A 27815-nucleotide genomic window follows, 5' to 3' on the forward strand; every position below is an offset into this window, starting at 1 on the left:
CCTAGGTGCCCAGTACATGGCAGTCATTACTGCTGAGCCTAGTAGCATGTGTGCTGCCCCTGGAATATGCCCTTTCAAGGCTCCTGCCTTAGCTTGAAGTCCCTCCCACCTCACCAATCCCTTCAACTGAACGGCCCACATCCCCTGTGTGTGGTGGCCTCCCTCCACCTCCCACCCCCAGTCTGTTCAGAATTCATCACTCCTTCCTGTGTCATCAGTCAGTAATTATTTGTTATACACCTGCTGTGTGCTGAGGAGGTGCTGTGCTAGGTCCTGGCAGGGCACAATGCACAGTTCCACGTACTTGACTCAAGTTTCCAGAGAAGTGGGAGCAACCATTCAGTAATCAAGTACAGTGCAGTAAGCATAGAGAAGGTAGAAGACTCATGGGATGTGTGCTAAGAGGCCAGCCAGTAGGGCTTCCTGGAGGAGGCAGCTGGACTTGACGGAAGGTCCTGATCGGTATTAAATAAAGGGAGGAACAGTGGGAATGGAGGGAGGGGAAGTGAGAGTCTTCCAGAGGGAACGTAAAAAAGCCGTAAGCTAAAACCATAAGATTGCAGAATATAAGTGTCATAAACTCTTGGTATGAGGCAGGCTGTGTTCCATGTGCTACACACAGATTAACTCATTGAATTCTCACAGCACCTGCATGAGGAAGGTGCTGTTATCCTCAAGTTGCAGATAGGACTGGTGCCTGAGGCTACTCAGCTAGTGGGTCATGGGGCTGGAAGTAGAAAGCAGACAGCCAGGCTCCAGAGCTGATCCTCTCACTTCTGCACCATCCTACCACAGCTGAACTGAGGCCAGGATGGCTAGGCTGAGGCTGGAGATGGAGGGAGCCACAGAAGTGGTAGAGGGCCAGACACTGAAGGGCCTTCACCAGGAGTGCAGCAGGGGCATAGACAGACTGTGGCTCCATTTCCCTTTATTGGAGAGTTCTCAACCCAGGGTTAGGTTTATGACACCCACTCAACAGCATGACCGTGAAGGCAGAAGCTACCTGATGCCCTGCCCTTGGTTCAGTTCAGTTCAGTCGCTCAGTTGTGTCCAACTCTTTGTGACCCCATGGACTGCAGCACCCCAGGCCTCCGTCTATCACCAACTCCAGGAGTTTACTCAAAACTCATGTCCATTGAGTCGGTGATGCCATCCAACCATCTCATCCTGTCACCTTTTTCTCCCGCCTTCAGTCTTTGCCAGCATCAGGGTCTGTCAGTTCTTCACATCAGGTGGCCGAAGTATTGGAGTTTCAGCATCAGTCCTTCCAGTGAATATTCAGGACTGATTTCCTTTAGGATGGACTGGTTGGATCTCCTTGCAGTCCAAGGGACTCTCAGAAGTCTTCTCCAGCACCCCAGTTCAAAAGCATCAATTCTTCAGCACTTAGCTTTCTTTATAGTCCAACTCTCACATTCATACCTGACCACTGGAAAAACACAAGCCTTGACTAGATGGACCTTTGTTGGCAAAGTAATGTCTCTGCTTTTTAATATGCTGTCTAGGTTGGTTGCCCTTGGTTGGTGCCCGTTAAATGTTGCTAAAGCCAACAGAAGGAAAGGAACCTGAGGAGGCAGGTGGGCTCTGGAATGAGATGCTTGGGTTCAGATCCCGGGTCTGATACTCACTGGTGAGACTGTGTGCCTCCATCTTATTTATAAAATTGGGATCCTAGAACTGAGAATGTGGCTTAGGATGAGGGTTTGCATACTGCTTGCTGTCCATGTTGACAGCCACTTATCTCTCTGCCTGTCCTTGTGCACCTCCAGAAGTGTTTCATCAGGTGTGGCTTAAGGGGTTTTTTTTGTCCCCCACCAAGTTCTCCACCCTAAATTCACAGAGGTAACCAGACCAGTTGGGGAGGTCCACCACCATCCCTGACCCTTTGCCCTGAGAAGGGCTGCACTCTAGTCTTGTGGGAAGAAGGGTCCCTGGGATGGTGGGAAAGGCTCTGCCTCAAGTTGGGGATGCTGAAGATGCTGGCTTCTCAGCCTTGCCCTTGTCCTTCCTCTGAGCCTAAGTTTCCTCATCTATAAGATGAGGTAGAGAAGGGTTAAGTCCTTGTGGGGAGCTCTGATTTGGCTCTGCTGGAATCCCAGGCATGGGCAAGTGGCCATGGAGGCACCAGGTGAGGGCAAGGCCCACAGGCCCCGCTACACCCATCCACTTCACAAGAGGGCCACCTGTCCCGAACCCCACAGGTCCCGCCCCTATGGAAGGGGAATGCTCAGGGCCCTTGCCCCACACTCCTGTGCTCACCCTGGCTGCCCATCACCATAGCCACTGCAGTGCAGCAAGGCTGGGACAGGGCTTGTTGTCTGGAAGGGCACAGAATCTAGCTGGGAAATAAGAGAGGATGGCCTGTGTGGCCTGAGCCAGGCTCATGATGGACACTGGACTTTGGCTCTATAGCCACAAGCAGGGACCTGCACCTGGAAGGAAGGCTGCCTGGTTCTTTGTAAACATTCCACAGCAAATTGCCCTTCATGGATGACAGCACGCACAGCAGAAAACCCTAAGTTAGTCTATCTTAAGTAGAGCAGCTGGTTTCAGTTTAATGATGTATTAGGTAGCTTTGCTATAGTAACAAACAACTCCCAAATCTCAGTGCTTATTATTAATACTACAACAAATATTTCTCATTCATGTCACAGTCAATGGCTGCAGGCCAGCTGCTTCAGCTCTGCTCCACGTGCTTTAGCATCCAGCTGAAGGAACAGCCCCACCCTGGGAAACACACTCCCAGGCAGAGGGAAGAGCATGAGCCCACCACGCCATGCTCTACAAGCTCTGCCCGGACATGTCCACTCACATCCCTCTGCATCAGGAGAAGGGACGCACCCTCCTCACTGGGCCACAGGGTGGGCAATGCAAGGTAAGGACATATAAAATCCTCTAGGAAGGAGGAAGCAAATAGCTGTAGACAAAAATACAACAGGTGACAGTAACTCAACGTGCAAAAAGATTTTCCCGCTTAAAAGGCATAAAATTCTAAATATGAAAACTGATATACTAAGTATGTCACAGGTCTCCATACTGCAAACATCAGGAAACATGGCAAACTTTTTAGGGGTTCTAGAGGACCCTTAATTTGTAGGTCTTCATAAAAGATGGAGAAATAGGACCTGGCTTCCCTGGCCCCATCTCATCCCAAGGCATCTACAGGATCCCAACAGAGCGGGCCTCTGTTCATGAAGGCCCTCTCAGCATTCACACCTTACAATCACACGTGCAGCTGTGTATGTGTGCAGTGTGAGGCACACAGCTGCAGAACCATGTCACTGGATCGTTAGTCTTCAGGTCAGAGCTGGAGGCTGGTGGTTAACACAACTCGCAGTGAGTCCAAGGATGTCACAAGCAAGGCACAGGGTTCAGCAGCAAGAGAGCACAGTGAAGGCCTGCCAGGGCTCAGCGGTCTGACCCGAGAGGCTGAAGTTCAAGAAGGCAGCAGGTCCTCCCCAACCATGATGCAGGGAAGGCCTGTCCCTGGGGTGACAGGAATAAAGTGCTGGGTTCGAGGAGCAGACCTTGCTGATTCTAGTGTGCTGAACTCCAGGCTGAGGTGGGGGAGGGAGGAGGTCCAGGGAGCCTGGCGCCCACAGCATGGCCCAGTCACTTTACCTGGTGCACCTTCTTCCCCCGGAGATAATTCCTACAAAAACCAGAGGATCCTACACAGACCAAAAATGTTGGTGTCAGGGCTTTTACAAAGTACCTGCAGTGAACACAACAAACGAGAGGGATAATTGAATTGCAATCTTAATCATCCATGGACTTTCCCAACAACAGTCAAGGTGAACCTTTAGATATGAGTCAACATTAAAACGCAAGTTTAGCACATTTATTTGCTTGGTTGTTTATAAGTCTGCAAATTAGCCTGACCCCCTCCCCCTTAGAACCTAGCCAGAACCTCTGGGCCAGTCCTCTGGGTGCTCTAGCATCATGTATGTTTATGGCTAAACATGAAATAAAATAAGAACATGCTTTCATTCCTTCATTCAACAGTACGTGCCCAGGTAAGCCAGGCCTTGTGCTGAAAAAAACAGATTAAACAACAAACAAAAGCCACTATCACTGTCTGGAGGAAGGGAGATAAATAATGACAGCGAGGTACAACTGTAGAAGCATTTCTGAGGTACAGTATTAGCCCAAAGAGACATAATTCCTCTACGGGAAAGGGAAATCAGGAAAGGTTTCTGGGAGCTGTCATGTCTCAGCTTGCGTTAATTGGGAAAGGGGTCCTGATGGGCATGGGGGAGAAAAAGCCGGGAGGTGCGGGTCACTAGAGCTTTTGCTATTGCTGGGCGTAAAGCTAATGGAGCAGGCATGCTGGACAGCAGGCAAGGCCTTGGACTCGGGTCCAGGAGTTTCTGCACCGTCCTGTGGGCCTGGATCTGGGCCAGAGGAGCCTGTGTTGTGGCCCAGCACCCAGTCCAGAGTTTGATGTCGCTGGTCTGAAGTTACTCTGTGCTGGGTGGTCTCTTGCCTACGCTAATCATTTAAAAAATAATGACTTCCAATGTATTTATACTTTCTCAGAAGCATGAAACTGGTTTTCCTCCATCAATCAGTCCGCTTTATATTTAAGATTTCTCTGCATTTTCTGGAAGATAAGGTAGAGTAGACCTCAGACCTTTAAAGAATTCTGGATAATTTGCTAACAATTGAGAAAATGAAGAGCTAAAAATCTGTCTATAAACTAGAAGGGTAATTTAGGGCTAGGAAAAAAAAAATGCTGCCAAGAGAAGTCATCAATCATATCTGAAGAAATCCTCACCTCCTCCCTGCCAGGCCAAAGCAGGAGCATCAAGACCAGCTAGACACTCACTGAGTCAGTCATCAATCACCAACTCCCATCCCAATCTACCTCCTAAACTTCAATCCACCCCTACTTCACATCTCACCACTGAACAGTACACTTAAGATCTGTACACTACTTGGTAGATTTTACCTAAATGCCCTCTAGGGCTCCACACACCATCGTCAGGATTCATGCTCCCTAGAGCATTCGAGGCTGCCACACACGGTCCTAACATGGTCCTCCAGCCTCATTTCCAACCCAACCACCATTTTCAAACCCAACCACCCTTAGCACACTGGACTCTACCTAAATCCAAGACATTTGCTTTGCTCAAAGCTCAGGGAAAAGTGGCCCAAGGGTCAACTATAAAGCTATTGAGGGCATAACCTTATAGTCCAGGAACCCCCAAAGCTAAGAGACAACTGCCAAATCCAACTGGCTCCCACCGCAACTGACCAAGGTGCCCTCTCACAGTAGACCGCCCCTTTCAGTGCATCAGAGCACGGACTCCTACTCTCTCCTACCTGAGGAATACGTAGTTAAGAGTTATTATCTTCATTTTAGAGATGAGCCAACAGACCCAGGGAGGCAGTATGGGCTTAGAGGCACACAGCCACTAAATGATGGTGTCTGACTTCAAGAGCCAATGCTCTTTCCATACGACAACATCAAGGGACACAGGCACAATTAACAGGAGGGCCATCCCAGCTGTTTTTGATACAAAAACCAGGCAGCAGTTTCTTTTTCAACCAGCCCCATTCACTTCCCCCTGAGGATGTCACGGCTGTGGTGCAATGGGCTGAGTCAGCACACTGCAACCTGTTTGGCCAAAAGCCTGGGCCAGTCTCCGTGGGCTGCTGTCTCACAATTTTGCATCCAGGGCAGAAGGGAGGGGAGTACAAGGCCAGTGCTCAGCAGTGAAACGAGAACCTGGCTGTGTCCCTGGGATGGTGCCTGAGCATCCTTCTGGTCTACTCAGCCCCATGAAGGTGACTCACCTGGGGTGCTGCAGCACCTGCAGCAGGGTGCTACTGGGAGGCACGCAGTATAGTTCTGCCCTGTCCTCATCCTCAAAGTAGACCTGTAGGATGAACAGAGGAGCAGAAGTCAGACACCAGTAAAGGGCTTCAGTGACACTAGGCATGCTGAGGCCAAATCTGGGGAAATGTGTAAGAGATGGCAACTGTTGAGACTCAAATCCAGGCCTATGAGCCTTCCTTCCCTAACAATTCAGTCGTAGAGCCATTAGGTATGGCGAAAGGAAGCAGCAGTGGCCCAGAGCAGAGGAAGAGAGATGTCCACACAGGAGGCAGCCCTGGGCAGGTGTCAAAGCCCGGCCAGTGGAGATGTGCATTCTCACTGGGGACTGGCCAGCCAAGCAGGGTGAGAAGAGCAGCCACTCATGGCAGGGGGAGGCCTGCTGAGGGGAGTGAGGACCCATGCTGGATAAGACAGACAGTGCTGCAGGATGGTTGAGCCATGCAGGGCGATAGTGTATAAAGGATGAGGAGGGCACCATGCTGGGGCAGCAGGCCGATGCGGGAGTCAGTCCACATGAGCGGGGGAGGCTCCCCATGAGAGGGGATGCTGGTGGTGAGGGGAGGGGAATTAAATGCAGGGCAACCGATCCAACAAATATATTAATAATAGTAGAAGCCACTGCAAAAATAGAGACAGAGTTGGTATAGGATTAGAATTGGAGATACCAGTGACAGATCATGTTTTTATACACACACACACATACACACATGCACACCAATGGAGCAGTGAGCATTCGCCTTCCCTCACCCCTGTACTTATGAGTATAGCTACTACACAGATCTTGACTTCTAAATACTATTTTATGCTAAAAAGAACCAAAGCTCCTTGGGAAAAATGGCTGACTCTAGAGCTAAGGCAAAAAAAAGCACAATTTGAGCCTCAAACACCTTGTAACACAAAGCAAGGAAGTGCTTTAAAAATGGAGACAAGTCCGAAGGACACAGAAGCAAATTTGAAGGAATTCCCACTGACCAAATCCAAAACACCTTGAGCATAATATAACCATAGTAATAGATTATAGCTCAATTAAAAAAATAAGAAACCATAAATCCACTGACATAAACGATGGTTTGATGAACAAGAAAATATGTGTATCATTTCTAAGTACCTCCCTATAAAATACTAACTACAAGGGGGAAAAGAGTAACTTCATGCAGAATAGAAGCTTGTATACCCCTACCTCAATCAAGTGATGAAAGTGAACATCATCAGTAATGGGACACTTGAAATTATGACGTCTGACAGGATGCACCAAGAATATAGCACTGCTTCTGTGATATTCCGGTCAGATACACATCATCTAGGTCACAAAGACACACAAGACAAACCCACACTTTCCACAAAATAACTGGTCTATAACCTGCAAAAGTAGTAAGATCAAGAAAGTTGACTAAAGACTGTGAAAATCTTCTGTAGCTCAAAGGAGACTAAAGAGACATAAGCACTAGATACAATACTACGTGGGATTCCTTCTGCTATAAAGAACATTACTGGTGATTGGCGGAGGGGATCAAGATGGCGGGAACAGGAAGATATGGAGCTCACTCCTACACACACAAACATCAAAAATACATCTACATGTACAATAATTTCCACAGAAAACTAACTAGAAACTGGCAGAAGATCTCCTATACAACCAAACCTGCAAGAAAGATCTCCACATAATCAGGTAGGACAGGGGAAAAAATAAAAGCATCAGGCTGGGACTGGCACCACTGGAAGGGATCTGTAGTGAAGAGAAGTCCACATGGATGGACCCTCACCCTGAGGAGCCTGTGTGCCAGCTGGGAAATCCACTGACACAAAGAGAAGCCCAGACTGTACAAGTAAGCACATGTGCCGGCCTGCTGACAATCAGGACCGAGACAGACCTGCACTGGAGGCTGCCACCTCGATAGGCACTTCCCAATCCAAAGGACCAATACCCAGCCCCACTCACCCCACACCACAGCCTGGTGTGAGACTAGGGCACAGGTTCAGTCTAGCTGTGCAGACAGACTAGGGTGATGTGGTCTGAGTAGAACCACAGAGACTACTGTCAGTGTACACACCAGGGTGGTGGGTCAAACTGGGCAGACATGTCAGCATACGCACCAGGCATCACAAAGGCATACAGCGGCTAAGCACCGGTCTCAGGCAGACAGGCCCTGAGAGAGGACTTGACATAGCTACAGAGAGAGAGGCTGGAGGGCCTGGGATGTGACTTGGGGGAGATGCAGAATCCACTGTCAGTACCCACACAGCAGACGCTGTCCGCACACGCACTGGGCCGTGCTGCAAGAACACACAGTGGCTAGGCGGTCAGAGCCTGCACGGTATCTGCAGGGATGGTTTCCCAACGGAAGCAGCCTAGTTCTGCCCACTCCACACGGCAACTGACTGTCAGATCTAGAGTGGACAGGTCCTGGGAGGGGTCTGCCACAGAGGCAGCCCAGGTCCCAGGTGGCACCACAGCCTCCTCAATTCCTGCAGCCACAACACCCTGACCCCCAACTCCAGCCTACTCCACACCACAGCCTTGCACTAGATCTGGGACAATCACAACAGAGAAAAGGAGGCGACCCTGGGCTGCTTCTGAGGGGAACGATGGTGGCGCTCAAGTTCACCGAGACTGCGTGGACTTTACTTGCTTCAGCAACCACCTTCTTTGGGGCAGGGCACACACTCAAGGGCAATGAAGCCTGATCCATCCTGACCCTCGTGGCTTCTACCCCAACAACGGGGGAGCAGACCCTGCCCGGTAAGCCACGGAGCAGAGAAGAGGCCCCACCTCACATCCAAGGCAGCCTCTAAACACACCACACCACCAGCCACACCACCATCAAGGGGATGACAGCACACTCAAGAAGACGTGGCTGGCATCCATGCCCAAACAGCCCTCACACCAAAAATACTGGACACACTCTGAGCAGGAATGCTTTTTTAAGACCACAATAGGTAACTGTTTTCATAAATTCACAGAGATAGTGAAAGTGAAGTAAAATGAAAAAGCAGAGGGACTTCTCCCAGTTAGAATAGAATTCCCCTGAAAGAACAAATAATGAAACTGACCTCTCCAGTCTATTAGTCCTCAAGTTCAAAAAGGAGGTAATAAAAATGCTAAAGGAATTAAGAAAGATTATCAGTAAAAATGCTGATCACTGTAAAAAGGACTAGAAACTATAAACATGAATCAATCGAAATTAGAGAACTCAATTGCTGAGACAAAAACCAACTCTATAAGTAATGAACAGCAGACTAAATATCACAGAAGAACAAATAAGTGATCTGGAAAACAGAATACTGAAAACCACCTGATCAGAACAGCAGACAGAAAGACAAATTTTAAAAAAAGAAGAAGAAAACAAAATGAGATCTACGGATTAATATAAAGCATGCCAACCTACACATAATAGGAGCTCCAGAAAGCAAAGAGAGAGAAAAGGAGACCAAAAATGTATTTGTAGAAATTATGGCAGAAGACTTCCCAAACCTAACAAAAAAAATAGATATCCAGGTACAGGAAACACAGATGGTTCCAAACAAGATGAACCCAAATAGATCCAGAACAAGACACAGCATAATTAAAACAGCAAAAGTTAAAGAGAAGATTCCAAAGTCAGCAAGAGAAAGACAAAGAGTCAGTTAAACAGGAATTTGTTTGCAGAAACACTGCAGTCCAGAGAGAGTGGCATGATATAGTCAAAGTCCTGAAGAGGAAACATCCACAACCCTATCCGACAAAACTATCATTTACAATAGAAAGAAGGATAAATAATTTCTCAGACAGGCAAAACTAAAAGAATTCAGCGATACTGAGGGTCTTTAGTACTGAAAGGTCTTCTCTAAGTAAAAAAGCAGCAGAATCTATTGGAAAAGAAGATCACAATGCGAAAGGCAAATATTTAAAAGGATAGAAGATCATTTAAATAAGCCAGTACACAGATTATAAAACCAAAAAATTCTGTAAAAGCAATTAAAACTATAATAGCAAAAGGATAAACATGAAGATATAAAATAAATAGGACATAAAAATCACAAAATGTGGGGGAAGGGAGTATAAAGAAGAAAAGATCAAGTTGTATTCACTCCAGTCACAAGGACAGTTCAATGTACACCAATCAATCACTGTGATATATCACATTAACGAAAGGAAAGACAAAAGCTATGTGATAATCTCAACAGATACCAAAAAAGCATTTGACAAAATTCAACATCCACTCATGATAAAAACTCTCAAAAATGGGCTGAAGACCCAAACTGACATTTCTCCAAAGAAAACATACAGGTAGCCAACAGTGACATGAAACGATGCTCAACATTGCTAATTATTGTAGAAATGCAAATCAAAAACCACAGTGAGGTAAGACCACACACCAGTCAGAATGGCCATCATTAAAAAGTCTACAAATAGATGCTGGAGAGGATGTAGAGAAAAGGGAACCCTCCTACACTGTTGGTGGGAATGTAAATTGGTGCACCCACTATGGAAAGCAGTATGGAGGTTCCTTAAAAAGCTAATAGTTACAATATGATCCAGCAACCCCACTCCTGGGTATATATTCAGAGAAAACTCTAACTTGAAAAGACACATGTATCCCAATGTTCAAGGCAGCACAATTTATAATAGCCAAGAATGGAAACAACCCAAGTGCCCACCAAGAAATGACTGGCTTAAGAGGATGTTATATATATACACAATGGAATGTTACTCAGCCATAAAAAAAAATTGCCTTTTGCAGCAACATGGATGGACCCAGAAAATATTATACTTAGTGAAGTAAGTCAGACAAAGGAAAATATTATATGGTATCATTACGTGTGGAATCTAAAAAATAATACAGGGACTTCCCCAGCGGTATAATGGAAGACTCTGTGCTTCCACTGCAGGGGGTACAGGTTCAATCCCTGGTCAGGGACCTGAGATACCACATACCATGTGGTGTGGCCAAAAAAATTAAAACAAAAAAATAAAAATGAATCTACATGTAAAATAGAAAGAGACTCACAGACACAAAAAACAAACATTACCACCAAAGGGGAAAGAGGTGGAGGATAAATTAGGAGTATGGGATTAACAGATACAAACTTCTATACATAAAATACATAAGTAACAAAGATTTACTGTATAGTACAGAGAACTATTTTCAATAGCTCATAGTAACATATAATGGAAAATAATCTGGAAAAAATATAACTGAATCACTTTACTGTATACTTGAGAAACTAACACAATACTGTAAATCAACTATACTTCAACTAAAAGAAAATTTTTTAATTAGTAGTACATGCAAAAAAAAAAAAAAGTGTTTCTGGGGGCTGGGGGGGCGGAAATCTGTGAAAACTAATGGAGTCTGAGGATTAGCTGGTACTAGTGTATCGAAGTTAATTTTCTGATTCTGATGATTTATTGGGATCATGAAAGAAAACATCCTTGTGTGTAGGAAACACACTTGAGTCTTCAGAGGTGATGGGGCATCAGTTGACATCTTACCCTCAAACAGAAGACAAATTTCTTTGTTCTGTAAGTTGTGATTTTTTTTTCAAAGTTGCAACAGTGGAATGTTAGCCTTAAAAACAGTAAGATTCTGACCCATGCTACATCATGATAAATCTTAAAGACATTACACCAAGTAAATTAAGCCAGATAAAAAAGGACAAATACTCTATGACTCCACTTATATGAGGCACCTAGAGTAGATCCATTCAGGGACAGCGAGGAGGAACAGAGTTCCTGTACGTCAGTTCAGGATGATGAAAACAGAGACAGATGGTGGTAACAGTTGTACAATGTGGATGCACTTAATGCTACTGAACCGTACACTTTGAAATGTTTAAAAAGGTAAATTTTATGTGTTTTATATTTTCCCACAATTTTTTTTTTAAAGGCAGTGAAACCTTGCTCCACCCCAATTCCCCCAACCCCAATTCTCATAGAGCGACAAAAGAAAACTTCCTTACCTCTAAATTATCAGGGCAGTATTTCTGCTCTAAATCCCAAGAGGGTGTTTCACCAAACATCACCATTAGATGATCAATAAACCTAAGGAGATATAACATGTACTTTCTGGTATCAGTAACTCATAATCTTGTTTTCCCACATCCCATCCCCTGGACACCAATTCACGGACATATCAAGAATGTATAAATCATGAAATGCAGGCCTAATCCATTTTGACAACAGTGCCCAAAATACGTGAATCATTTGTCCCATTATGACATATAGTTCTCTTTAACTGACAGGATTAACAACATTCTGAGCCACAGTCTAACCATTAACTATGAAACCACATGTTAAAATCACTAGTTACGTGTTTTCTAATAAACATACCCTTCAGTTTTATCCATGTACTACCTCCAATACTTCCATCTCTCACAAGAGACAACCCCCAGTGCTTGACAAACACTGTACTGTGGTGTTAGTATGAGAGTGAGACCATGTCTCTCACTGCAAAGCTTCTTAGTGAAAGGAGAAATCAGCTATGGGTTAGAGAGATTACGCTAAACCAGACTGTGTAATAAAACTCTCTAGAACGATTCTCTTCCCTCCTCACCCAAAATTCTACCTGTCCATCCTGCCGAAAGAACAGGGAAGAGCATGCAAGCACCACAGAAGGCTCTCGGGGACGGAAGTTACCTGGAATCCTCGTGAAAAGCAGAGACCAAGTCTGACTGGGCATACTCGGGGTACAGAAAAAGCACAGGCCAGCTCAGTCTTCCCTGGTCATCCACACTCAGCCTGGCTCCACAGGGGTTCTCAGAGCCGAGCCCATGCAGGACAAGCTCACTGAGACCTTCTGACGCTGAGTCTTCATCCTCTCCAGCAGCTTCAGCGACTAGCCTAATGTTCCTAGCCTGGATTAAAGCAAAAACATACATGTTACGTGAGAAGGATGCAAACTCACTTCACTAAAACAGGGAAAACTGTAACACTACAAGCTCTGAGAAGGCCAGCTCTACACATGATTCGTCTTTATTATCCCTGACACCTGCTGAACTCACCTTTACCAGCCGTCTACCACAAGCGAGACTCTTGTCACAGACATGAACTAGACATGGTAATAAGTCCAACATAAGGGAAGAAGTAAAGCTGTGGAACTGCAGACCGTGAATAATTAATTCAGCCTGGAGGCTGGAGGTGACTGGGCAATGCTAGGTCTTGAACAATGACTCTGAAAGGGAGAAGAATTGAGGCGCATGGGGAGTGGAAGGGCACTCTACCTCAGGCAAGGAACAGCATGTGCAAAGGTATTAAAAAACACAGAGTGGCATGTACAAAAATGGCAAATGTTTCAGCTTGGCTGGGACGCGGGATACCAAAAACCATACATACACTGACTTAATCTTGGGTCTGTCATAGAAAGAAGGATCAATCAAAGGTCTGAATGGTAGAGTCACCTCTTACGTATGCTGCGGGAGTTTCCTAAGGCTAGCCCACAAGGGAAAAATGACATGCAATCAAAACTACCTTGATGGTATCTCCTATACCAGGGATTTGCAAACTTCCCCTGAAAGGGTCAGATTAAGAAAAATTTTAGGTTTTGTGGGCCAGATGGTCTCTGTGGATATTACTCAACTCTGCCACTGTAGTGTGAAAAGTCATCGTAAGACACAAATAGGCAGGGCCATGAGCCACTGGCTGCAGCTTGCTGACCCAGCTTTAAACCACTAAAATACAATATAGATAGCTTTGGGTATATTACTCTTTAGAGAAGTTCTCAAGTACAATGAAGTTTCAGATGCAGAGTTAAAGGAGAGTACCAAAATAATGTCTGTATGCCAATGTCTAGGCATTCTACTACTCTACATTTGAGAAAATGACCAAATCTCTCTGGAGTTATTCCCTTCTGTTTAATCTATTAAAATGTTAACAGATTTTCTGTTGTAGGGCAGGACTAGTGGAGTGCATCTTAGTACTGTGAAGTTCTCAAAGCCAACAAATAATTTTAAGGAGGTACATAATTTAACTCAACAAAGAATGAAATCAAGAACCAAACTCATAGCCAGTATCACCTCCCCTGTGAAGCCAAGGCCCAATAAGTGACTTGTGAAAGCAAGATTTGGATCAGACTTTTCCTACATTTATTTAAAATGTAGGAAAGAGAGGGAAGGCGAGGTGGAATTTTGTGTTATTGTGACAGTTAGTAGAGCTACATGCTAAAATCACTTTCTCAGGACGCAGTATAGCACGGGACTAACACAAGGACCTGGCTCTGACGTGCACTAGCGGGTAAGGCTTCTCTGAGACTACGTGCAATAAGAAGGAACACAACGACCCACCTCAGAAGGCTACTGTGAAGATTAGATAATGATTAACCCATAGCAACTATTCAGTACATGTTACCTGAAACCAACACATGCATACAATTGAGACAGCTGACTGAACTCAGGGGGTCTGACTTGTCACACTGCTTCACCAAAAGCAGAAAGAAAATGAACAACTCATTCAGGTAAAGCATCCCCAGAAAGGTTCCCGATCAACTTCATGATGAGTGAATTCTGCAAGACCATAGGGCGAAAGTTTGAGAACTCACCTTGATGGCCTGGAGTAAAGCCTCATTCTGATCCTGCTGCTTCTTTTCTTTGAGCTTTGCTTTCCTTACATCCCTCTGTTCAGTTCGCTGAAAATGAAAAATTCAGATGCATCAGCTCTAGGGAACTTGCCTCCTCTCCTCTTCTGTTACTCTAGCCTGACCCTAAATAGCTATCTCTTGTCTCTATTCAACTCTGGCTCCTATATATCAAGGAACACCACTGGCTGGATTCAGTTCAATAAACATTTAAGAAGCACATGTCTGGGTGCTAGGCCCAGTGGCAGCAGTAATGTCAAAAACCTACCCAGGAACTCACAGTCCACTGAAGGGACAGACACATGACAAGTTCTAGTGTTAGCCTGCAGTACAGCTGAGTGCTATGAAACACAGAGGAGGGCGTGATGACTGATTCTGCCCCACGGAGGTGGGTTTAGACAGAAACCAGACGAAAGAGAAAGGGCATTCTGGAAAGAGGAGCTGACATAAGGGCCAATGGGGCGTTAAAACTTCTCTGTTATAGATGGAGTACAGGAAAACACACCGGGAAAAACCCAGGCCAAGAACATATCAGAGACCCTGCCAAAAACTTATCACAGACTCTGCCTTTTGCACAATTACAGCTCAGGAGAGAAAAATACCACCATCTACTTCATCTGCCAGAACTATAACTCAGATTTCCTTTTCCTACTAGTCTGCCCAAAACCAGCTGATCCTACTCCAACCCTCAGGACTGTGATTAATAGGGGCCAACTTTTTCTCTAAAGGGCCAGACAGTAAGTACTTTAGGCTTTACAAACCATGCACATGTTCAAGCTAAAAGGTCTCCAGTCTCATCTGTTTGTACGTCTATGTGTACATTATGCATATAAGATGTCTCTATGGAAAATATTATCAAAATTAAATGTATAAGAAAGCTCTACTTAACAGACTTAAAAGTAAACACAAATTAACTTTTTCTAAATATAATGGAAACTGGCCAGAATGAATTTCAGATTCACATGATCTTGGAAATATTCAATATTAAATTATATGTGATAATAAAGCTAGCTTAAGCTTGTTGGTTTAACCAATGTAAACATGTCTCACTTATTGTACTTTAGGTTAACCAAGTTCATGTTACTTCTGTTGCAGAGTCTGTTAGCAATTGTTCACTGAAAAAAAAAAAAAAAGCATAACCTAAAAAGGTGAGATTTGTTTTATTTGCAAGACTTGCCGAGGACTTAAACCTGGGAGACAGCCTCTCACATAGGTCTAGGAACTGCTCTGAAAAGTTAAGGGAAGACTTCCCTGGTGGTACAGTGGCTGGGAACCCACCTGGCAAATCAGGGGACAAGGGTTTGATCCCTGGTCCCACACGCCACAACTACTGGAGCCCCCGCAACCAGAGCATGTGGTTTTGTCCTAGAGCTGACTGTTTCTAGATGAAAAATAAGGAACTAATATGGATACAGAAGTTGTGAGATTTGAAAAAGGGAACCTTGAAAAAGAAGTTTTGTACACAGTCAGGCTGGAATTAAATTAGGTAAATTTAATTTACCAAATTAAAATTACTAATAGTAATATGGGACAGGACTTAGTTCCTCTATTGAGAGAACAAAGTTTTCTTGGAATACTGCTTTTGCTAATAGACTGTATGAGTTATGAGTTTCTTTGCTTTGCATGCTAAGTCGCTTCAGTTGTGTCCAACTCTTTGCAACCTCATGGACTGGAGCCCACGAGGCTCCTCTGTCCGTGGGATTCCCCAGACAAGAATACTAGAGTGGGTTGCCATTTCCTCCTCTAGGGGATCTTCCTGACACAGGGATCAAACCCAGGTCCCCTGCATCTCCTGCGTTGGCAGGTGGATGCTTTACCACTGAGCCTCTTGGGAAGCAGAGGCAATAGCTCAGAACATTCATACAGGACCTTCTAGATTCCCAGGAATACACTGGAGCTTTTCAAAGACCCTACAGAATCTCATTCCCCAGCTTGTCCTTTTAAGTTTTCTGGTAAGCCTATTACTTGCCTCAACTGTTTAACACTGCCTCAGGCAGATGAAATCTTACATAATTGCCTCAAATCATATTTAACAAATGGCTCCAATCCCAACCCTCTGTGAAAAAGCTTTTCATACTGGGATAGTTTCAAGATGCCTCAAATAAAAACAACTTGTGAGTAGGGTCCTCTAGAAGGTCAAATAATGACAATCTTCTGGCAATGGGGCTTAATACTGTTCTGCCTCCTCTGGTGGCTACCAGGATGCTCATTTTCACCATAATTGTGGGCTGTTGGCTTTCAAGGCTACTATGGACCTTGGGAGAGACGCAATGGGATAGGGCAAGGTAAAATGCCACAAAGCTTGCTGTTCTTAAGAAGGTTCAGCCATTATTTTTGAATAACCACTACCCATATTGCTGCAAGGCTTTGGTTCATTTCAGAGTTATGCTTTTGGGCCCTGAAATCTCCCTTTAATTACACTTGTGCTGCAGGACATAACGCTTCCATTTAGGTCCATAGAGGAAAACAATAGAATGGGAAAGACTAGAGATCTCTTCAAGAAAATGAGAGATTCCAAGGGAATATTTAATGTAAAGATGGGCTCAATAAAGGACAGAAATGGTATGGACCTAACAGAAGCAGAAGATATTAAGAAGAGGTGGCAAGAATACACAGAAGAACTGTACAAAAAAGATCTTCACGACCCAGATAATCACGAAGGTGTGATCACTCACACTCACCTAGAGCCAGACATCCTGGAATGTGAAGTCAGGTGGGCCTTAGGAAGCATCACTACAAACAAAGCTAGTGGAAGTGATGAAATTCCAGTTGAGCTATTTCAAATTCTAAAAGATGATGCTGTGAAAGTGCTGCACTCAATATGTCAGCAAATTTGGAAAACTCAGCAATGGCCACAGGACTGGAAAAGGTCAGTTTTCATTCCAATCCCAAAGAAAGGTAATGCCAAAGAATGCTCAAACTACTGCACAATTGCACTCATCTCACACGCTAGTAAAGTAATGCTCAAAATTCTCCAAGCCAGGCTTCAGCAATATGTGAACCGTGAACTTCCAGATGTTCAAGCTGGTTTTAGAAAAGGCAAAGGAAAAAAGAGATCAAATTGCCAACATCTGCTGGATCATCGTAAAAGCAAGAGAGTTCCAGAAAAACATCTATTTCTGCTTTCTTGACTATGCCAAAGCCTTTGACTGTGTGGATCACAATAAACTGGAAAATTCTGAAAGAGATGGGAATACCAGACCACCTGACCTGCCTCCTGAGAAATCTATATACAGGTCAGGAAGCAACAGTTAGAACTGGACATGGAATAACAGACTGGTTCCAAATAGGAAAAGGAGTACGTCAAGACTGTATATTGTCACCCTGCTTATTTAACTTATATGCAGAGTACATCATGAGAAACACTGGGCTGGAGGAAACACTAGCTGGAATCAAGATTGCTAGGAGAAATATCAATAACCTCAGATATGCAGATGACACCACCCTTGTGGCAGAAAGTGAAGAAGAACTAAAGACCCTCTTGATGAAAGTGAAAGAGGAGAGTGAAAAGGTTGGCTTAAAGCTCAACATTCAGAAAACTAAGATCATGGCATCCAGTCCCATCACTTCGAAATAGATGGGGCAACAGTGGAAACAGTGGCTGACTTTATTTTTCTGGGCTCCAAAATCACTGCAGATGGTGACTGCAGCCATAAAATTAAAAGATGCTTGCTCCCTGGAAGGAAAGTTATGACCAACCTAGACAGCATATTCAAAGCAGAGACATTACTTTGCCAACAAAGGTCCGTCTAGTCAAGGCTATGGTTTTTTCCAGTGGTCATGTATGGATGTGAGAGTTGGACTATAAAGAAAGCTGAGTGCCGAAGAATTGATGCTTTTGAACTGTGGTGTTGGAGAAGACTCTTGAGAGTCCCTTGGACTGCAAGGAGATCCAACCGGTCCATCCTAAAGGAGAACAGTCCTGGGTGTTCATTGGAGGGACTGATGTTGAAGCTGAAACTCCAATACTTTGGCCACCTGATGCACAGAGCTGACTCATTGGAAAAGACCCTGATGCTGGGAAAGGTTGGGGGCAGGAGAAGAAAGGGACGACAGAGGATGAGATGGTTGGATGGCATCACCGACACAATGGACATGGGTTTGGGTGGACTCCGGAGTTGGTGATAGACAGGGAGGCCAGGCATGCTGTGGTTCATGGGGTCGCAAAGAGTCGGACACGACTGAGCAACTGAACTGAAGGGCTCGTCTGCAGATAGGCTTGGCAATGGCCTTCCACAGTAGCCTTCTAGATACTCTCTCCTGTATAAGCCACTTTTAGAAATTCTGGCCATACTTAGTTGCCCAGGCTCAAAATTCTGTTCCTGAACCATGTGGATCCATACCTCTACTTTTGTAGACATGACCAGAATGATCTGACTAAAACTTATCCCTGTTCAGGGCCAGCTCTAGGCTCCCATGGTACTGAAAATTCCCATTTCATAGTGTAAGCAGTGGAGAGAGACCCAGACCAAGAATCAAGAGAACTGAAGTCTAGTTATGGAACAAACATGTGAGACAGTATTGCAGAGGACTAAGACTGTAGACTCTGGAGCCAGACTGCCTGACTGAAGCCCAGCTTCACCAGCTATGTGACTTTCTGATCTCTCTGCTTTAGCTTCCTTACTAGTGCAAAGTGAATCAGAATCGTGCCTACCTTATAGGACTATGTGTGATTTAGACAGATTCATATCAGTAAAATTTTTAACTAGAACTTGGAACATACATACAGTAAGTGCTAATGTTGAGTTTTTTTTGGTAGTGATGGTCTGTTATTACTATTGTTTCTAATCATCACTTTTGCTGTTATGTATCAGAAATGTCACATTTCATCAGCAAATTAAAGATGTCTTAATGTTGGAAGTTACACAGCATTATAGAAGCCTAGGGCTTCCATGATGCCTCCGTGGTAAAGAACTCGCCTGCCAATGCAGGAGACACCGGTTTGATCCCTTGGTTGGGAAGATCCCCTGGAAAAGAAATGGTAAGCCAGTCCAGTATTTTTGCCTGGGAAAGCCCATGGACAGAGGAGCCTGGCAGGCTACAGTCCATGAGGTCACAAAAGAACTGGACAGGACTCAGCAACTAAACAACAACGAACAAACAGAAGCCTAACATCCCAGCTGTTTAACTGTCTTTCCTTCCTCTTTCAGTAGTTACACTCAGTGTGCAGACTAGACTATGCCACTGGTCTATTTATTCAAATCATAATAGTCACAAATTTATCAAGTACTATATATTCTTCCTTACCTCTATCGTGTTATAATTACTTATTTACTTCTCTGTATCCTCTAGAGCCTCATGGGTAGGGACTGATTCGGGGTTGTGTCTGTTGTTGTATTCTTCTTTTTTTAGCCATACCGCATGACTTGTGGGATCTTAGTTCCCCCACCAGGGATTGAATCCAGGCCCTCAGCAGTGAAACCACAAAGTCCTAACCACTGGATGACCAGGGAATTCCCTGGGTTTTGTTTTAAAGAAAAATTATACAATTGGACCCAAGATCCACTCTGGGAGATGCTAATTAATTTTGCCACCAACCTTCAACTTGTCTGCTTTAGCCCTCAGGTCCAGAAGCTTCTTCTCTGTGGCATCTATCTGCAGCCCCTCATCGCACCAGTTCACAGCCTCGACATAGTTTTTCAGTTCCAAATGGCAAGAGGCACCTGTAGAACCCAGCACCCTTAGTATCCGGGGACAAGATGCATGGAAAGAGCCATCCTTGCACATGACCCCCAACTTCAACCAGCTACCAGCCAGTAGCCTGAAGTTCTGGGAAATGGATGATAAAGTCCCTTTTAGTGCATTCCCCAGACAAGGAACACTGTTTCTTGTATTTTAGATCAGAAAGGTTTCTAGGTCCCATTCAGCTCAAAACTCTCTTTCTGGTATTAAGGACTCTTAAAGTAGGGAAGGCTACAGCTTAGTGGCAAAGAACATGGTCTTTGGAATCAGAGAGATCTGGGCTGGAAATCTAGCTGTCATTAACCAACTAAACTGGAGAAGGCAATGGCACCCCACTCCAATACTCTTGCCTGGAAAAATCTCATGGACAGAGGAGCCTGGTAGGCTGCAGTCTATGCGGTCGCTAAGAGTCAGACATGACTGAGCGACTTCACTTTCACGCATTGGAGAAGGAAATGGCAACCCACTCCAGTGTTCTTGCCTGGAGATTCCCAGGGACGGTGGAGCCTGGTGGGCTGCCATCTATGGGGTCGCACAGAGTCGGACACAACTGAATGGACTCAGCAGCAGCAGCAGCAACCAGCTAAACATTAGACAGTGGACTGAGTATCCCTGAGCTTTAGGCTGCTCATCTATAAATGAGAAGAATAAAGTCCATCTCAGATGACTTTAAATGGAGAGAGAAAGCAGAATTTGCCTCAGTCACTCACAAAAGCAATGGCAAAACCAAATATGTTAGGTATCTCCTAAAGCCGTTCTTGATGGCTACCAGTTTAAGCTGCTACTGCTGCTAAGTCACTTCAGTCGTGTCCGACTGTGTGACCCCATAGACGGCAGCCCACCAGGCAACCCCATCCCTGGGATTCTCCAGGCAAGAACACTGGAGTGGGTTGCCATTTCCTTCTCCAATGCATGAAAGTGAAAAGTGAAAGTGAAGTCGCTCAGTCGTGTCTGACTCTTAGCGACCCCATAGACTGCAGCCTACCAGGCTCCTCCATCCGTGGGATTTTCCAGGCAAAGTACTGGAGTGGGGTGCCATTGCCTTCTCCAACCAATTTAAGCTACCTCTCCTTTAATCAATCGTGTTTTTCCTCCAGTTAGCCTCTGGGCTTTCTACAGAATTTAAAAACATCTGAACTAAAAAAATTTAAATGTCAACAGAATTCAACCTCGGCTTTCAGAAACAGAATGGGTTTCTTGCCAATGCCACACAGTACGGTAAAAACGACAATTCAAGCAAGCTACAGACTTCCAGCCTGTAGCCAATTCCACATGACTATACACAATGTATTTGCCCATCTTCTTTCCCTATAGCTGAAGGGCCTAGATCTACATAAACTCCCTAACCATAATTACATAAGCATAATTTTAATAAAGCATTTTAAGTTGGTCCATCGGGATATAGAGATTAATATGTAATGAAAATTAAAGTTTACAAAGCACCACTGAGCTTCCCAAAGAAAAGGTGAAGTACGCAAGTAATAAAAGCAAATGATTACATACAAAGGTCAGACCAGGACAGAAGAAATAATCTGGGAACATCTGAACATTAGAGTTATCAGCAAAAGTCCTATAACTTATCTTTTAATTAACAATAACATGGCATTTGAAGATCTTGTCTTTCAATCAGCTAATTTGGAAAAAAAATTAGAATGCGGCTTTTAGAACTGCTTTAATTAATTTTATTCTTTATTAATTTAAAATGTGGAGTTTCAATTTCTCTACCAATTCTTAAAACACAGAGGGTTGAATTAATATCCAGAGAATTCTTTTAGAAATGGCATGTTGCTGCTGATAACGACTTAATACTAAGATTGCAAAAATAAGGTAACTTCATTAGTATCTTAGCACTTTAAAATACTTCTGGTGTTGTGCGTGCCCACTTTCCATGGTGACAATCACACTGTAGCTCTACAGGACTTACCTCTTATTATTGCTTTGAGGTGGCAGGGTTTTAGCTTTCTGGCAGCCGTCACATCATTGAGAGAAGAACGAAAATTGCCTGACAAAACACCATTCAGTAAATGAGAAAACAAGTTTTGAGATCAGATTATTTCCAAAATTTTGCATGTAGAAACAAAAACACTCTTGGACAATCTTAGAGAAATATAAATCAGAGCAATTGTTTATAGAAAAAAAATTGTTATGCTCATCAAGCACCTCAGAAATGTTTAGAATAGCAGGCAACCCACCAAACAACTATAAATAGCTAGTAAGCACATGGAAAAATGCTCAAAATCACTACTAATTAGAGAAATTAAGATTAACATGAAACTGAAAATTAAAAACAGGTAATACCCAATATTGGTGAAGATATGGTGAAAGGGCATTCTGAGAGTAAACCAAGAGAGCAAACTGGTGCGCGTATTGTATATTCACTTTGACCCAACAATACTCTTCAAAGAACTGATCCTTAAAAAGGCTTGCAAAAAAATGAAAAAATGCTTGCAAAAAATGTCCAAGGACAAATGTAAAAGCATGTGAGCTGCTGCATTATTTTTAATTGTGAAAAGATAAAGATAACCTAAATACCCTCAATTTAGTAATGATGAAATAAATTATAGTAAATCCATACTACCGAATACAGCTATTAAAGGAGTAAGATACATCTGTATGTAAAAGGCATGACAGGATGTCTTTCCTACATTGTTTTAAGTGGTGGGTCAACGTGTACAGAAGCCGATCTTTATAAAACAAAAAACCAATCTAAATATACAGGCACATGTACACACATACATGTGTAATTGCATTAAAAAGGAAAAAAAAAAGTGTGCAATCATGAACACTGGTTATCCAACCTAGGAGGCAAGAGGTGACTTTCACTCTCTAGTTTACACTGTGAGTATTACTAACAGTTTGGTATATATTTATTAATTTCACTTCTAAAGCTCTAGCCCAGGAGTCAGCAAAATTTTTCTCTAAACGGACATATAGTACATATTTCAGACTTTACAGGCTACATATGGTCTGTTACACATTCTTTGTTTCATAATCCTTTAAAAAAACACTTTTAGCTCACAGGAGATCAGGGACCCAGATGTGGCCTGAGTCACAGTCTGCCAAATCCTGCTTTAGCCTAAATAATCAGAATTATCAGAAAATTTTTATCACTAACTTTGTTCATTTTTGCATTACTTAAAAAAGCCTAAAAGCAGCTATATACTCAACAACAGCAGTATAGTAAAACAAATAGTTTAAACACTGGTATGTCCATATGACAGAGAAGGCAATGGCACCCCACTCCAATACTCTTGCCTGGAAAATCCCATGGACGGAGGAGCCCAGTGGGCTGCAGTCCATGGGGTCCAGAAGAGTCAGACACGACTGAATGACTTCACTTTCACTTTTCACTTTCATGCACTGGAAAAGGAAATGGCAACCCACTCCAGTGTTCTTGCCTGGAGAATCCCAGGGACGGTGGAGCCTGGTGGGCTGCCGTCTATGGGGTCTTGCAGAGTCGGACACGACTGAAGCGACTTAGCAGCAGCAGCACCATGTCCATATGATGCAACTTCAGTATTCACAAATAATTTAATGACAGGTGAAATTGTTTACATTATAAAATTAAGTGAAAACTGAACACAGAATTGGAACAACAGCATGATCTTATTTGTGGAAAAAATACATAAAGAGAAATCCAAAAACTTCTGCTTAAAGGTAGTAGACTGAACATATGCATTTCAACCCCTATCACTTGACAAAAAAAAAAAAGCCATTAATACAGAGACAAGAATGAGAAAATGGAACACATTTTAAAGCTGGAGAACAAAGAGACACAGGCTAAATGACTAATTAGGCTTGAGACAACTGAAGTCTAAGCCAGTAGAGGGAAAATTCAAAGCTACCAAGTATATTGAAAAGCCTACAAAGTACCCAGTACTAAAGAATCAACAGCAGCAGGTACCTCTGTAAGAGTGGACAAAGGCGTCTTTGTTTAGTGTTTTCTGAGGCAAACTTGACTTTGAATCCTAATCCTGGCACTGCATACTCTTAGGGCATTTTACACATTTATTACATTTTACTACAGTTTCTTACTCTGTTAACTAGGGATAAACCTGTTAACCTTATTTACCATACATAGTTGCTATGAACTCAAGAGGGATAAAAAATGTGAAAGTGGTTTGTAAGCCATACCAGTGACATCATTTAAGAAATCTCTTGATTATTATGCATTTGCTCCTCTGGTATCGCAAATACCTGTTGTTTTGTTTTGTTTTTCTTGCAAGGTGCTTTTGGTCTTACTAGGCCCATATGTCAGAGAAAGCAATGGCACCCCACTCCAGTACTCTTGCGTGGAGAATCCCAGGGACGGGGGAGCCTGATGGGCTGCCATCTACGGGGTTGCACAGAGTTGGACACGACTGAAGCGACTTAGCAGCAACAGCAGCAGTAGCAGCAGGCCTATCTGTAACATTCTTTAGTTCCCCAAAGAAAGGAACTATGTAGCTCTTACTCACAGTGCAGTGCCTAGCACATAGTAAATGCTTTGTATTTACTGTTTGAATAGGTAAATGAATGAAACTCCTTTAAGGAAAAGTCAGGTCTTACTCATTTCTATGATGCCAGTGCCTAGCACAGAACAAGAACTCAGTGTGCTGAATGAAGACAATGTATTCCTCTAGAAGTAAGAAGACTGGGTTTCTAGTCCAGAGTCTGGCACTAACCAAAGGGGTTCTTCTCTACGCCTATGTAACATGAGGGGGCTGGTTGGCTCAAATAATCTCCAAAATTCTATACCACTTTTACTTTTTAAAATTTTATAATCAAACAGGTTAAAGAAGAAAAAAAATTGGAGCAGATTATGAGTGGAAAGAAACTCTGCTCCAAAGGTGATGAGTCCCAGTAGACCTATCCCAGCTAGACTTTAAGGCTTATTGTCTACCAGTCCCTCAGAAAAGGCTGAAGTCATTCCCAGGTCCTCTCTAAAACTGTGTGATAAGAAACAAGGGTTTAATATGCCTAAGATTAGATACCAACAATGATGTCACCCAAATAATCAGTTGTTTCCCAAAGTCATGTCTGCAGAACAGTCCTGCATATTCCTAAGTGTTACTTGAAAAGGAGGCTCACAAAACCTGAGAATCACAGGATAAGGTTCTCTGCTGTAGGTTTTCTCAGTGTTAACATACTAACGTGCACTGCAAATCACCAAAGCAGCAGCAGCACTGTCCAATTTTACTTGTCCAAGGAACGTTTTACTTCAAAGGGCCCACACACTACTGAGAAATTCTCCCTTGGATTAATACAGTTTCTCTCACACAAAGAACTTTATCACCTTAATCCTTCTAGCATCCTTGAGAGGAGGCCAGGGGAAAAAAAAAGAAAAAACTTACTTTCGAGAGAGAAGAGGCATCTGGGCTCAAAAATTCCAAATCATACCAACTCATGTATTAAGGTATTTGATGTTACTCATTTGGCTCAAACAGAAAGAATTATACAATCTATCTGACATCCCTTTTGACCAATCTACCTGGAAGATCAAAGTTCAGTTAAAGTAAGCTATCTTAGGTTTCTAGGATAAACAGCTCCTTTTCCTCTGACACTCTCAAACCCTCCCCACTAGCCATCATGTAATAGTTTGTTATAAGTTAATCTTTTAGAAAGTACTAAATAATAGAATAAATTACCTAGATAGTATTGTGCTGCTGCCCGATTGGTATAAAGAACAGCATTCAAATCAGGGTCTGCACATTTCTTCTTTAATCCTTCAGTGTATGAAATAACAGCTTTCTTGTAGTCTTTTTCTTTAAAGTAATCATTGCCTTCGTCTTTGTAAGTCCTGGCCTGATCTGCAAAAAAGAGAAGAAAAAAATCACTATTCCCTATTTTTTAAAGGGCTCATTAAAAATCTAAATCACACAATAATGTAATGACAAACCAAAAAGAACCAATAGGGAAAGAAAACTCAAAAATGAATGCTATAAAACTGGGTATCAATATGGAGAAATAAAGTCACATGTACTTAACTACAATCAATTCTAAATATCTTAGAAAGTAGATTATTAAGTGCTCACACACACCAAAAAAAGCATAAAGGAAAAAAGTACACTTATCTCTTGAAGAAAGGGCTTTAATTACAGAAGAAATGGGGGGAAATCACACTACTGTTTTTTAATATGTTGTTTGAGTCCCTTGAATGCAAATTCCCCTCCTCACTTTAGCAAAAGCCTAGAAAATTGTTACAATTCAGTTCAAATTTCCCACTCATTGAAAGCCCACTTCTACACCACCCCCTCCCCCTGCCCCCCACCTTTGGTGTTCCAACAGCACCCACAACACCTTGGCACTTATCACACAGGTTTGTCTTTAGCAGAGTTGAGCTATCCACTGGAGTGTGACCTTTGAGGGCAGTCTCATTCCTTCCTGTATCCTGGTGCCTAGTATTTAGTAGGTATACAAAGAAGTATATGTGGAATAAACGTGACAAGTTAGCTCCGGCTAACTACTGCTGTAATCTATCAAAACCTTTCTGACTCACACTTTATCTCAATTTAATGGAGGAGCTTAGAGAGTCACTGAAGATACCTTCTGGAGATCGCTCTTCATCAAAAATAATTGACTGCAGGCAGGCCAAGTCAGGATTCTCCAGGGGATCAATTTCTGATGGCGAGTTCTTCATAAACAGAGGAATCTTTTCAAATTCCTGGAGGTTATTAAGAGAAGAATGAACTATACGAATAAAATTTCCACTGAGTAGACCCAATTCCAGGTCTCCACATCAAAGTTTTTTCTCACTCATCATAATTTGCAAATCCTCATGACATCTCTTCCTCCCCGGCCTCAGTGTCCCACCTGTAAAATAAAGAGTGCTGCTGCTAAGTCGCTTCAGTCGTGTCCGACTCTGTGCGACCCCAGAGACGGCAGCCCACCAGGCTTCCCTGTCCCTGGGATTCTCCAGGCAAGAACACTGGAGTGGGTTGCCATTTCCTGCTCCAATGCATGAAAGTGAAAAGTGAAAGTGAAGTAGCTCAGTCGTGTCCGACTCCTAGCGACCCCGTGGACTGCAGCCCACCAGGCCCCTCCGTCCATGGGATTTTCCAGGCAAGAGTACTGGAGTAGGGTGCCACTGCCTTCTCCAAATAAGAGTGCAGAATACCTAAAGACCCTTCAGTTCTCACATTCTTACAAGAGCGGCAGTAACTACCAAGCGAGTTGAGCACTCGTTTGTTCCTGGCACTTCACCCACCCTCTCACTTTAGCTTCGCCAACCATCCTAAGAGATTAGTGCTCCAGTCGGAGGAATTATACACATAAGAGGACGGTCTCAGGTAAGCTCTGCACTCACAAGTTTCTGACTCCAAAACCTGAACACCTAAACATACTGCCAGCTTAAGAAGACCCTTAAAGCTTCGGGGCCGATTTTTTACACGCAAGTAGAAACCACCTATCCACTGGCAGCGCCAAACCTTGGCGGTAGAGCGCCTCAGCGCCCGGGAGGCCCCAGGAGCTGGGACGACGCCCACGCACGCACGTGCTGAGACCCCGGGCCCGCCCACCTCTTCCCACTGGCTCTCGTGGAAGCCGCCACGATAAGGCTGACTCTGGAACTTTTCCAAGAATGAGTCCATGCCGTCGTCCAAAGTGGCGCCCGGCTCCTGCTGCTCCATGTGTGTCCCCGGTGATCCAGCCATCGCCCTGGATCACCGAGATCCGTACGGCAGCTTCCGGCGGCGCGGGTGGCCCCCTCTCAATCTTCCGGGCGGCGCCGGCGTGCTGCTTCCGGCTTGCTGGAGGCGTGGCCG

At 43.8% G+C, this 27815-nt stretch overlaps 1 protein-coding gene across 3 annotated transcripts; it reads right to left on the bottom strand.

Moving 5' to 3' along the window:
- Positions 1-911: 911 nt before the first annotated feature.
- On the bottom strand, positions 912-27815 carry TTC4 (tetratricopeptide repeat domain 4). 3 transcript variants are annotated; one of them, XM_027537144.1, is made up of 11 exons: positions 27570-27757; positions 26599-26716; positions 25701-25862; positions 21998-22075; positions 19930-20054; positions 14356-14442; positions 12459-12676; positions 11783-11864; positions 5800-5882; positions 3622-3715; positions 1391-1429 (listed from the first exon to the last, which is right to left on the bottom strand). In XM_027537144.1, the coding sequence occupies exons 1-11, from the start codon at positions 27702-27704 to the stop codon at positions 1397-1399; spliced, it is 1215 nt and encodes a 404-aa protein (XP_027392945.1). In that variant the 5' UTR covers positions 27705-27757; the 3' UTR covers positions 1391-1396. The 3 variants fall into 3 exon arrangements, with proteins under 3 accessions (XP_027392946.1, XP_027392945.1, XP_027392947.1); XM_027537145.1 differs by having other exon boundaries at positions 912-3715; positions 27570-27815; XM_027537146.1 differs by lacking the exons at positions 1391-1429; positions 3622-3715 and adding an exon at positions 3820-4603.

This window comes from Bos indicus x Bos taurus, chromosome 3 (assembly GCF_003369695.1).
Source record: "Bos indicus x Bos taurus breed Angus x Brahman F1 hybrid chromosome 3, Bos_hybrid_MaternalHap_v2.0, whole genome shotgun sequence".
NCBI classification, from domain to species: Eukaryota; Metazoa; Chordata; class Mammalia; order Artiodactyla; family Bovidae; genus Bos; species Bos indicus x Bos taurus.

Bases quoted from the DNA above. Each gene is read 5' to 3' on its own strand.
- TTC4 (XM_027537144.1), bottom strand. From the start codon at position 27,704: ATGGCTGGATCACCGGGGACACACATGGAGCAGCAGGAGCCGGGCGCC. The intron at 14,443-19,929 runs GTTGGTGGCAAA...TTTCATTTTCAG, and splicing joins CTAAAGCAGACAAGTTGAAG to CGAACTGAACAGAGGGATGT. The intron at 12,677-14,355 runs GTGAGTTCTCAA...GCTTTAATCCAG, and splicing joins CTTTACTCCAGGCCATCAAG to GCTAGGAACATTAGGCTAGT.